General features: G+C 49.9%; 1 protein-coding gene across 1 annotated transcript in view; it reads left to right on the top strand.

The window, feature by feature from the left end:
- The first annotated feature begins 1,389 nt into the window (after positions 1-1,389).
- Positions 1,390-12,584, top strand: part of LOC148838289 (disks large homolog 4-like) — a 54,683-nt gene continuing 43,488 nt past the window's right edge. Inside the window, exons 1-3 of the mRNA XM_088911168.1 lie at positions 1,390-1,491; positions 3,524-3,688; positions 7,736-7,792. Of these exons, the coding sequence (XP_088767294.1) occupies positions 1,390-1,491; positions 3,524-3,688; positions 7,736-7,792 (324 nt within the window). The remainder of the gene's footprint in view (positions 1,492-3,523; positions 3,689-7,735; positions 7,793-12,584) is intronic.

Raw genomic sequence — 12,584 nt, forward strand, 5'->3', positions numbered from 1 at the left:
TAGCTGTTTCTCTTTGTTGTCTGTCACTGTGATCAGTTACAAGCGTGTGTTGTCTTTTCAGGGCCAGTAGTGTTCCAGTATGTGTTGTGATTCTGTGTGTGTACCAGTGGAAGAGGTAGTGTTGTGTGTACCAGTGGTGAGTTAGTGTTATATGTGCTGTGTTTGTGTATGTGTGTACCAGTGGGAGAGGTAGTGTCGTGTGTGTTGTGTGTACCAGTGGCGAGTTAGTGTTATATGTGCTGTGTGTGTTGTGTGTACCAGTGGTGAGGTAGTGTTGTGTGTGTCGTTTGTGTGTGTGTACCAGCGGTGAGGAAGTGGTTTCTGTTGTGTTTGTGTGTGTCTCCCAGTGGTGAGATAGTGTTTTGTGTGTTGTATTTGTGTGTGTGTACCAGTGGTGAGGTAATGTTTTTGTGTGTGTATCAGTGGTGAGGTAGTGTTTTTGTGTGTGTACCAGTGGTGAGGTAGTGTTGTTTGCTTTGTGCTGGAATGTGTTTGATTCCTCTCTTCAGTCAGCAGATCAGCTAAAATCTATGTGTGTTGCAGATTGTGTGTTAAGAGAAGGAGTGTGTGTATCCAAAGGTGATGGTAGGGAGCGAATCTCTATTTGACTGAATGGCATTTATTTGGGATTGTGGGTTTTCAGGACCTATGTGCTGCCTGGTGCTCCAGTCATCTGAATGACGTGGATCACAGCAGGTGATCATCTCTTAAAGGCACAAGCCTGCAGAAATATCTGCATCTTTGACTTTCTGAGGCCTGGCCAACTCCAGTCTGCACTCTGCTGTTGGCCCCGCTGTGACCAGGGTTTGCCAGCAGCTATGGGGCTCTGTGCTGGAGCACAGCAGGCTTGCACTCATTAGGCTCTCCTAAGTTTGCAGGGCCACGGCGCCCCCCTGTGGCAGGCTGGAGCACTGCGAGCTTGCAGTGTTCTCGGTGCCTTTGATGACAATGTACCCCTTCCTGCGCTTTGTGGGCAGATTACCAGGATCATGGCTGCCATCATGGACTGGGTATGAAACAGGAATATGCTGATCCCAGATAAAGAAAAAAACGACACATTGTGTCAAGGCTGCGAGCTGCACTTATAATTGGAAGCATGGGCACACTTCAAAGAATTCACAGAGAAGCTCGAGATGTACACGGGCTCTCTGGCGCCATCTGGTGATCGCACTGCAGGAAAGCGGTAGAGTTACACTTGGCACTGGCCTCAGGTTGGAGGCTCTCCTAGATCAGCACAGTGAGCCAGACTGCTGCTGCTCTGGGAGCTGAGAATATCGATGATGTCATGGTGCTGCAGTTGTCCAAAATCCTCGCTTGTTTGTACTTCCCCGGTGGGAAAGTTTGGCTTAATTATTAAATTGACATTGTTAAAATTGCTGTGAACCTGCTATGCCTATTAATGCCCAGCAAGAACCTGACAAGTTCTACAAACCAGAGATGCAGTGTTTCGGCAGTGGAGACTTCTTCATGTGTCAGCCGCTCCTGAAGATGGTTCTACAGCTAAACCGTTGTGTCTCTTTTCTTTCCTTTCGGCATGGAATGAACCTTTACCAGTTCCTTTGCAGCCTATCCATGCTGACACAGCTCCCTACTTAAAATTAGTTAATTTTAATTAGTTAAAATTAGGATGGATGAGATGCACATTACAGTCTCTACAGATCTGATGGTGATGAGTGTGAATGTGAAGATACAGAGGAGCTGGACTGAGTGTCTTTACAGTCTCTACAGATCTGATGGTGATGAGTGTGAATGTGAAGATACAGATGAGCTGGACTGAGTGTCTTTACAGTCTCTACAGATCTGATGGTGATGAGTGTGAATGTGAAGATACAGATGAGCTGGACTGAGTGTCTTTACAGTCTCTACAGATCTGATGGGGATGAGTGTGAATGTGAAGATACAGAGGAGCTGGACTGAGTGTCTTTACAGTCTCTACAGATCTGATGATGATGAGTGTGAATGTGAAGATACAGATGAGCTGGACTGAGTGTCTTTACAGTCTCTACAGATCTGATGGTGATGAGTGTGAATGTGAAGATACAGATGAGCTGGACTGAGTGTCTTTACAGTCTCTACAGATCTGATGGGGATGAGTGTGAATGTGAAGATACAGATGAGCTGGACTGAGTGTCTTTACAGTCTCTACAGATCTGATGGTGATGAGTGTGAATGTGAAGATACAGATGAGCTGGACTGAGTGTCTTTACAGTCTCTACAGATCTGATGGGGATGAGTGTGAATGTGGAGATACAGATGAGCTGGACTGAGTGTCTTTACAGTCTCTACAGATCTGATGGGGATGAGTGTGAATGTGAACGTACAGATGAGCTGGACTGAGTGTCTTTACAGTCTCTACAGATCTGATGGTGATGAGTGTGAATGTGAAGATACAGAGGAGCTGGACTGAGTGTCTTTACAGTCTCTACAGATCTGATGGTGATGAGTGTGAATGTGAACGTACAGATGAGCTGGACTGAGTGTCTTTACAGTCTCTACAGATCTGATGGTGATGAGTGTGAATGTGAAGATACAGATGAGCTGGACTGAGTGTCTTTACAGTCTCTACAGATCTGATGGTGATGAGTGTGAATGTGAAGATACAGATGAGCTGGACTGAGTGTCTTTACAGTCTCTACAGATCTGATGGGGATGAGTGTGAATGTGAAGATACAGATGAGCACATCTGTACAGTGTTTTTACAGATCTAAATGCCTTTGGTTCAGGATGAGGTGGAAGAAATTGTTCAGCATTTGCACAGGCTGAATTGTGAGACACCCTGCTGATCAGAATCAGATCCTGCTGCTGCTAATGATGATGAAAATTATGTCTAAGATGCTGAAGACATTAACTGTGATGATTTTAATGATGCTGAATGATGTTTTATTCATCTTTGTGACAATATCAGTCTCTTGTGGCTCACGTTCTCTCTGCCCCTTCTCTCTCCCTCTCCTTCCTCTGACTCCTGTTCTCTCACTTCGTCCCTTTCCCACTCCCTCTTTTTCTTATTCCTATCACTCCCTCTCCCATTCTCCCTCATTTCCACTCTCTCCCTTCTCTCCTCTCTTCACCCTCTCTTCCCCCCTCTCTCCTCTCTTCACCCTTTCTCCTCTCCCCCTCCTCTCCTCTCTTCACCCTTTCTCCTCTCCCCCTCCTCTCTCCACTCTCTCCCCCTCCTCTCCTCTCTTCACCCTTTCTCCTCTCTCCTCTCTCCCCCCCTCTCTCCTCTCTTCACCCTTTCTCCTCTCCCCCTCCTCTCCTCTCTTCACCCTTTCTCCTCTCCCCCTCCTCTCTCCACTCTCTCCCCCTCCTCTCCTCTCTTCACCCTTTCTCCTCTCCCCCTCCTCTCTCCACTCTCTCCCCTCCTCTCTCCTCTCTCCTCTCTCCTCTCTCTCTCCTCTCTCCTCTCTTCTCTCCCCTCTCCCCTCTCTCCCCTCTCTCCTCTCTCTCCTCTCTCTCCTCTCTCTCCTCTCTCTCCTCTCTCCTCTCTCTCCCCTCTCTCCTCTCCCTCCCCTCCCTGCTGCAGAAATACCGGTACCAAGATGAGGACACGCCCCCTATGGAGCACAGCCCGGCTCACCTGGCCGGTCAGGTGAAGAACCCAGAGCTGGTCCAGGTGTCTGAGAAGAACCTCTCGCCCATCGACAACGTGCACGGCTACACGGCACACACCCACCTCTCCCCCATGAAGGTAGGAGGCGCTGTGAACACAGAAGTGTCTCTCTCTCTGCCACCACTCCCCCCTCTCTCTTTCTCTTGCACTGTTCCACGTGTGGCTCGGTCTCTGTCCTCTCTCCACCCGCACTGCCAGCGTTGCTGTGCTGCCCCTGAGCAATACTGCTCCCACTGTCTGGACACTGGACAGGGATTCCACGTCCAGTCTGTGTGAGTCTTGTATTGTATTGTAATGCTTTCATTCATACACGGCTACCGGTATAAACTGGTGATAACACTCCAGTGCACACTGCCACTGGGAGCCACTGGGAGCAGCAGACCCACGCCGACTCAAGCCCGCCTTGCGTCTGTGTCCACCTCTGTCCTGTAGTCCTGCTGTCCAGTGCTGTCATCATGTCCTGCTGTCTTTCCTCTTGTAGTGGTATCTCTTCTCTTGTCCTGCTATCTCTCCTCTTGTGCTGGCTCTGTCTGTTACGTGTTGTTCTGGTTGTTGGCTGGTTGTGGTTAGGAGCTGTCGCCTCTCCATCGCTGGGCAGCTTGTGTCCACAAGCTGGACAGTAATGCTGTGGTGAAAGCAGTTTCCAGCACAAGACGCTCTCAGCACTCCCTGAGTCCTGCGCAGTGTCCTGGCTGCAGGCGAAGTCCTGTAGAAACATTGGCATTCACCTGCTCTGTCTGAATTGATCTGACTGTACTGTAGACACTGCTAGAGCCAGTGCTGTCCCTCTCCTCTCACACTCCCCCTGAATTCACCAGCACACACACACTGTCACACCTGACTGTACTGTAGACACTGCTAGAGCCACTGCTGTCCCTCTCCTCTCACACTCCCCCTGAATTCACCAGCACACACACACTGTCACACCTGACTGTACTGTAGACACTGCTAGAGCCACTGCTGTCCCTCTCCTCTCACACTCACCCTGAATTCACCAGCACACACACACTGTCACACCTGACTGGACTGCAGACACTGCTAGAGCCACTGCTGTCCCTTTCCTCTCACACTCACCCTGAATTCACCAGCGCACACACACTGTCACACCTGACTGTACTGTAGACACTGCTAGAGCCACTGCTGTCCCTCTCCTCTCACACTCCCCCTGAATTCACCAGCACACACACACTGTCACACCTGACTGTACTGCAGACACTGCTAGAGCCACTGCTGTCCCTCTCCTCTCACACTCACCCTGAATTCACCAGCACACACACACTGTCACACCTGACTGTACTGTAGACACTGCTAGAGCCACTGCTGTCCCTCTCCTCTCACACTCCCCCTGAATTCACCAGCACACACACACTGTCACACCTGACTGTACTGTAGACACTGCTAGAGCCACTGCTGTCCCTCTCCTCTCACACTCACCCTGAATTCACCAGCACACACACACACTGTCACACCTGACTGTACTGTAGACACTGCTAGAGCCACTGCTGTCCCTCTCCTCTCACACTCACCCTGAATTCACCAGCACACACACTTTAAAATACTTTCCAAACATGACAAAAAGTAACGATTAATTAATTACAACTTATAAGGGAAAAAGGGTAGTAAACAGGACATTCAATTCTCAGTTCTTGACTCTGGGGAGAGGGAGTCCTCATGTGGTGACAATTGGTACTGCACCTTCCAGAACCAAGGACAGCTCCTTCTGTAACAGCACACCTTTCCCAGGTGCCCTGAAACCTATACTTTAACCCTTCTTATCTTTTTTTTCACCAAGTCTTTTACACTTAAACAGACCAGACACCTAAGTGGCTTTATGTCTTCTAACTCAGCTCTTAAAATAAAACAACGGCATTACAAAATGTTACTGCAAGACTGCAGTATAGTGGACCAGGTATAAGCACTGGGTTCAGTATTTTATCTAGCTATTCGTATGATTCCCCCATGTTTGCGTGGGCCTCCTCCAGGTGCTCCGGTTTCCTTTCACAGTCAAAAGACTTACTGGTTGGCTAACTGGCTGCCAGGAGACTGACCCCGGTGTGAGTGTGTGCACCCTGCGATGTCCTGGTGTCCTGTCCAGGGCGTTCCCCACCTCACGCCCATAGCTTGTCAGGACAGGCTTCGGCTCCCCTGCAGAAAGGGATAAAGAGGTCAGAAGACAGAGGAATGGATGGAGGGCAGTGTAGCAGGAACATTCACGTGCACTGACTGAGTCAACTGAAAGGGACATTTTTTTCTCATGCCTTAAGCTTCACATACTTCAGACCCTTCCGTGAGACACTAGACTGGCCCTAAGATTATGTGCAGATAGCAAGCCTGACTGGAACATCCCAGCTTTGACTCTAGACACCAGCTCGTTACAATACAACATAATCCTCAGCATCAGCAGAGAGCCACATATCCCCAGTAAGGGTCACAGCCACCCGGAGCCCATCCCCCAAAAAACGGGGCGCAAAGTGGGGTTACACCCCGGACAGCTGTCCACAGGACAAACACACAGACAACTTACAGACTCCCATTCGCACCGTGATGTCACCCACCCACTTACCCTGAGGGGTGGGAGGACAGCAGAGCTCCTAGTGGGAACAAACCCAGGGAGAACATGCAGACTCCACACACAGGGTGCCCCAGATCCCAGAGGTGATACCAAGGAAGATGAGGATAATCTACATTGCTGTGGCTCACAGGCTCAGGGAAGTCCTAAAGAAGGCAGGGGGTATTGAGGGTTAATGAAAGCGCTTCAGTGTGTGAACCCGTGTGCTCCCAGCCCGTGATGTACCTGTGTGTTGTTGTGCGTTGCACTGCGCTGTGCAGTCCGTGATGGGCTGGTGTGTTGTTGTACATTGCGCTGTAGTGTTCTGATGCATTCAACATTTACAGTAATTGTTCTTACAAGGATTTGTGATCCTCTTTGAGTCTGATCTGCGTGTCTCTGTGGCTGTGTTAATATGTGCTGTAGCTCACTCTCTGTCACTCACACTGTAGACTGAACCCAGTCACTCTCTCTCACTTGTTCTGTCTCTCTCACTCTGTCTGGCTGAACCCTGGTGTTCAGGGCTTAAGTCTGTGTGTGAGTCTCTCGCTCTGTCTCTCCCTCACTGTGTCTCTCTGTTTCTGTGTGTGTCTCACTCTGTGTCTCAGTCCGTGTGTCTCTCTGCTTCTCTCTGTGTGTGTCTCACTCTCTCTGAATATGCAGGTCTGTGTGTCAGTCTGTCAGCCTGCCTCTCACTGTTTCTGTCTCAGTGTCTCCCAGTCACACTCCCTGTGTGTCTCACTCTCTCTCTTCCTGTCCTGATGAGGCTTTGCTGTCTCGCTGTCTGTCAAAGGCTCTTTTTGATGGGCAGCATTAAAGCTGTTTAATGCTACGAGATGAGTGCTATTACAAAATAAATAAAATGCCTTTGTTTTAATCCTACTGCCCTGCATTGTGTATACACCCCAGCCCCCTGCTGTCTTACACAGTGACTCTGTTGTAAGACCCCGCCCCCTAGAGGCATGGAGTTGATGTGGCTATCACAGCGCCCCCTTGGAAAAGGTCTGGTTGAATGTTACTGTTTGGAGTCCTGGCGAGAGCAGTCTGTGAGAACAGTCCTGTTCAGAGCACAGGAGAAACCCCTGCAGTCCAGGCAGAAGTCTTTCTCCTCACTCTCACCAGTTCTCCTGGCAAACTGGTTGAATGTCCCCAGGGTGTAGTGCAGTGCTGTGCAGTGGGAGTCTGATAACTGACACTGTAAACCCTGGACTGGATCAGACTGCTGTGCAGTGGGAGTCTGATAACTGACACTGTAAACCCTGGACTGGATCAGACTGCTGTGCAGTGGGAGTCTGATAACTGACACTGTAAACCCTGGACTGGATCAGACTGCCGTGCAGTGGGAGTCTGATAACTGACAAAGTAAACCCTGGACTGGATCAGACCAGTTATTTTATGCCATGGGAGTTGTGTCTGTGTTCCTGTGAACTACAGAAATTGAATCAGGAAGAAGCGTGTTGTGATAGCTGGCTACCTACTCCTTGCCTCTAAGAGCTCTTACTGTTCCACTCCCTCCACTTACCCCCTCCTTGCTGTTCCAGCCTGCAGTCACACCCCCTCCTCTGTTATTTTTCCAGCCGGTACTTCTCTCTGCCGGCCAGACCCCCCTCTACACCTCCGCTGCCTCCACACTGGTAAGCTGCACCCGGAGCTCTTCCTGTACTTGTAGGTGTCTGTCTGTTTCTTTCACCCGCATGACTTTTCCACCCCTTCCTGTGTGTCATCTCCTCCCCCGTGTGGCGTACTGGCATACTCGGGCGGGGGAAGAGCTCATCCCGGCCGGAATTTCCATTCCCACCACCCTGCGCTCCAGGGTGCAGGTTCAAATCCCAGGTGGGGCACAGCTGCTACCCCTCAGATCGCTCCAGAGCATGCCCTGCTGTGTACATGGGGGCTGTAGCTTAGTGTTTGTGCACCTGTATATATAAAGACTTCTCTCTTCTTATTGGATCAGTATGCTGGAACAAGGGAAACATTACAAAATGAATGTTCTGGGACAGTCAGCATATTCCAAGATTCTTGTTCAGAACCTGTTACCAACTGTGTTGGTGGTACCTGAGTAGGTTTGACTGATTTACCGTTTATTGGGAACTTCAGATCTCAAATGTTTGAGTAGGTAAAACCCTAGAAAAACATCCAGTGAAGTTCACGAAGACTGAAATGAGGCCGCTGTCAGTTTAGATGGACTGGAATCTAGCAGGCCTGAGTGAAAGGGGTCCCCTAAGCACAGGAGTGGGAGACCCCCGCCATAAACATTGCACAATCCAAACCATGACCGTTTGACAAATGGAAACGCTATCCATGACGCCTCAGATGAGCCCAGTAAAGCAGCCTCGGTCAGGAAGCGTGAAACTGTGGCTCAGCTCTTTAGTCTCTTCAGAGACAGGGATGACGTCACTGGTCGAGGTTATGCAAGTGCTGTAGTTATTTTGCAGAACCATCTGCAGTACCTCACATCATCCACAAGGTGTCGCGATTGTCCGTATGCGATTCAGCTCTCCGCGAGGGGACTGCTGTAATACAGTTAGACAGGCCTGTGTCACTGCTGTGGAAGAGAGAGCAGCCTGCAGCTGGAACTGTGAATTATTCCATTTAGACATACGAAACACTCTTGAAATGAAGTACACTAAGCTGAACTGATGATTTCCTGTGTCCTCTGCCTGTGCTGTGTGTACATGAGAAATGATTGCTCCCATGCTTTAGCATAAGGAATGCAATTTTAAGAGTTCGATACATTCTTGTTCTGCTGTTCAGAGCAGTTCTGGTTCTAATGGAAAGAGCAGTGACACCCCCACTCCCTGCCCCCCTGCAGAAACTGACATGCACACACTCCATCACTCGCCTGAGGCTGTCTTCCGTCGCTATAGTAACGGGAGGAAGGTGGTCTCCTAGCAACATCATCCCTGTTTGTATCATTTTATTCAGAAGTAGTGGTGTTTAACAGACATGAAAGGGAGTGAGGATGCTACTTTCTGACACAGAAAATAGAGATCCCTTGCAAAAGGTGGAGGAGAAAGAGAGGCAGGGAGAGAAATGGGAGGCTTTTGACTGGGGGGCAAAATAGACAGGGAGGAGATAGATTGAGGACAGTAAAGACAAACTAGAAAATCCTCACAACTCCCACCATGCCACCCCCACAAATACACATCAAAACTGCTTCCTCAAACACGGGGTTTCTCTACAGATCTGATGGGGATGAGTGTGAATGTGAAGATACAGAGGAGCTGGACTGAGTGTCTTTACAGTCTCTACAGATCTGATGGGGATGAGTGTGAATGTGAAGATACAGATGAGCTGGACTGAGTGTCTTTACAGTCTCTACAGATCTGATGGTGATGAGTGTGAATGTGAAGATACAGATGAGCTGGACTGAGTGTCTTTACAGTCTCTACAGATCTGATGGTGATGAGTGTGAATGTGAAGATACAGATGAGCTGGACTGAGTGTCTTTACAGTCTCTACAGATCTGATGGGGATGAGTGTGAATGTGAAGATACAGAGGAGCTGGACTGAGTGTCTTTACAGTCTCTACAGATCTGATGGGGATGAGTGTGAATGTGAAGATACAGATGAGCTGGACTGAGTGTCTTTACAGTCTCTACAGATCTGATGATGAATGTGGAGATACAGATGAGCTGGACTGAGTGTCTTTACAGTCTCTACAGATCTGATGGGGATGAGTGTGAAGGTGAAGATACAGATGAGCTGGACTGAGTTGCAATGTGGTGTAAAGAAAGTGTTTATACCATAGCAGTGTGTGGTGCTAGTATGGTAGAATCCCGGTAAAAGGACAGAGACACGTGGTAAAGACACTTGCTCAGTATAAACTGTGGCAAAACAAAGTCTGTGTCCAATATCTGTGTGGTACAAATGTGAATGTCGTATGAATTTACTGCAGTAAACTTGTGTTCCTTTCCCCCGTCCATCTGCAGAGCCCTCCCCGTGCGAGGCTGGGCTTTCCAGGCGGCTGGGCAGTGTTACTGAAATTCAATTACAGAGTCCGGAATCCGGCGCAGCTGAGCCCCAGGGGCTCGGAGCGCCGTCTTCCCAGTCAAGCCGCCGCCTCTCCGGGCTGATTCCTCTCTCCCTCTCTTTCCCTCTGAACGAGGCGCACAGCAGTAATTACAGAGCCCCGGTCTGCAGGGAGACAGAGCAGCAGGCAGAGCCAGCAGGGGAGGGAGAGAGAGGGAGAGAGAGAGAGGGAGAGAGGGAGGGAGGGAGAAAGAGAGGGAGAGGGAGACAGAGGGAGAGGGAGAAATGGGAGAGAGAGAGAGACAGGGAGAGAGAGACAGGGAGAGAATGAGGGAGAGGGAAGGAGAGAGAGAGGGAGACAGAGGGAGGGAGAGAGAGAGAGGGAGACAGAGGGAGGGAGAGAGAGGGAGGGAGAGAGAGAGGGAGACAGGGGGAGAGAGAGAGATGGGAGTTTTGACCTGGCAGTGAAGGCACTGAGGGAGAAGGCACTCAGGGCTTTCTACGCAATAAGAAGGAGGCTCTTCAACATCAGCCCACCAACAAGAATCTGGCTCCAAATATTTGAAAGTGTAATCCAACCCATTGCCCTATACGGCAGTGAAGTGTGGGGTCCCCTCACAGACCAGGAGTACACTCAATGGGACAAACACCCCCCAGAAACTCTGCACATGGAGATGTGTAGAAACATCCTCCGTGCGCAGAGAAAAACACCTAACAACGGGTGCAGGGCTGAATTAGGCCAGTACCTACTATTGATAAACATACAGAAAAGAGTATTAAAATATTGGCTACACCTAAAAAACACCGACCAAAATTCCTACCACCAAAAGCCCTGCTGAGCCAAGAGCTGAGCCCAAAACAGAGCCCCCTGAGACAGCGGGTCCTGAGGATCACTGACCTGAGCCACACCGACACCAGCCAGCCTCAGGACAGCACTGCTAGAGCACCACAACTCAGACTCACGCACATCACAGCACAGATCAAACAGCAATATCTCACACACTGGGACACACACACACAAACACAACATAAACTGGAATGCTACAGAACCCTAAACAGACAATACACACTAGCCGAATATTTAACCAAGATAAGAAACAGCAAAAAGAAACAGACCCTGACGAAGTACAGGCTCAGTGACCACAGCCTGGCCATAGAAACTGGGCGACACAGGCAGACCTGGCTGCCCAGAGAGGACAGGCTGTGCTCCCACTGCCAGCGGGGAGAAATAGAGACAGAGGTGCACTTCCTACTGCACTGTGACAGATACTCTGGGATTAGAGAAACAGTCTTCCCTAAATTCAGAAATCTAGTCCCAGAGTTCCCACACCTGCCAGAATCACAACGGGTCCCAATCCTACTGGGAGAGAGAGGAGGGAACTCAGTTGAACTGGCAGCCCAGTATGTGATCTCCTGTCACAGCCTGAGGAACAGTGAGTCTGTCTCCCAATAACGCTCAATATGTTTACAGTATATGTAAATATTTTTTTTATATGTCTTTGTTGTAAAATGTCTGTAATATGTCTGTAGATTTTATTTTACTTTTATTTTTTGTTTTGTTCCATGTTAATTTTATTTTTATTTGCTTTGGCAACACTGATTGTACCCACCGGTCATGCTAATAAAGCAGCTTGAATTGAATTGACAGAGGGAGGTAGAGAGAGAGAGACAGGGAGAGGGAGACAAAGGGAGGGAGAGAGAGCAGGGGGGAGAGAGAAGGAGAGGGAAAGAGAGACAGGGGGAGAGAGAGAAGGAGAGGAAGAGAGGGAAGGAGAGAAACAGATGGGGAATGGAAATGTGGCAGAGTCAGGGGAGAGAGGAGAGAGAAGGAGTCTTGTCCGAAATGCAAATCGTAGCCCACACTAGTCTTACTCAGCCTCTAACTCAGACTCTAGCCCTCACTGGTGTTCGGAGCCTCCCGAGCAGTAGCTCTTTTCCCACTGTCCGTATTCCAGCTCCCGGTGGAGCTGGCCATGGTGCTGAAGGCAGAGAGCAACACAGAGCACAGCAGAGCTGCGCTGGTCAGTGTGGAGCTGTGCTGGTCAGTGCTGTGCTGGTCAGTGTGGAGCTGTGCTGGTCAGTGTGGTGCTGGTCAGTGTGGAGCTGTGCTGGTCAGTGCTGTGCTGGTCAGTGTGGAGCTGCGCTGGTCAGTGTGGAGCTGCGCTGGTCAGTGCTGTGCTGGTCAGTGTGGAGCTGTGCTGGTCAGTGTGGTGCTGTGCTGGTCAGTGTGGAGCTGTGCTGGTCAGTGCTGTGCTGGTCAGTGTGGAGCTGCGCTGGTCAGTGTGGAGCTGCGCTGGTCAGTGCTGTGCTGGTCAGTGTTTTGGTGGTCAGTGCAGACCTATGCTGGTCAGTGTGGCACTGTGCTGGTCAGTGTGGAGCTGTGCTGGTCAGTGTTTTGGTGGTCAGTGCAGAGCTGTGCTGGTCAGTGCAGAGCTGTGCTGGTCAGTGTGGAGC

Source organism: Atractosteus spatula, chromosome 3 (assembly GCF_055471065.1).
Source record: "Atractosteus spatula isolate fAtrSpa1 chromosome 3, fAtrSpa1.hap1, whole genome shotgun sequence".
In the NCBI taxonomy this organism is placed as follows: Eukaryota; Metazoa; Chordata; class Actinopteri; order Semionotiformes; family Lepisosteidae; genus Atractosteus; species Atractosteus spatula.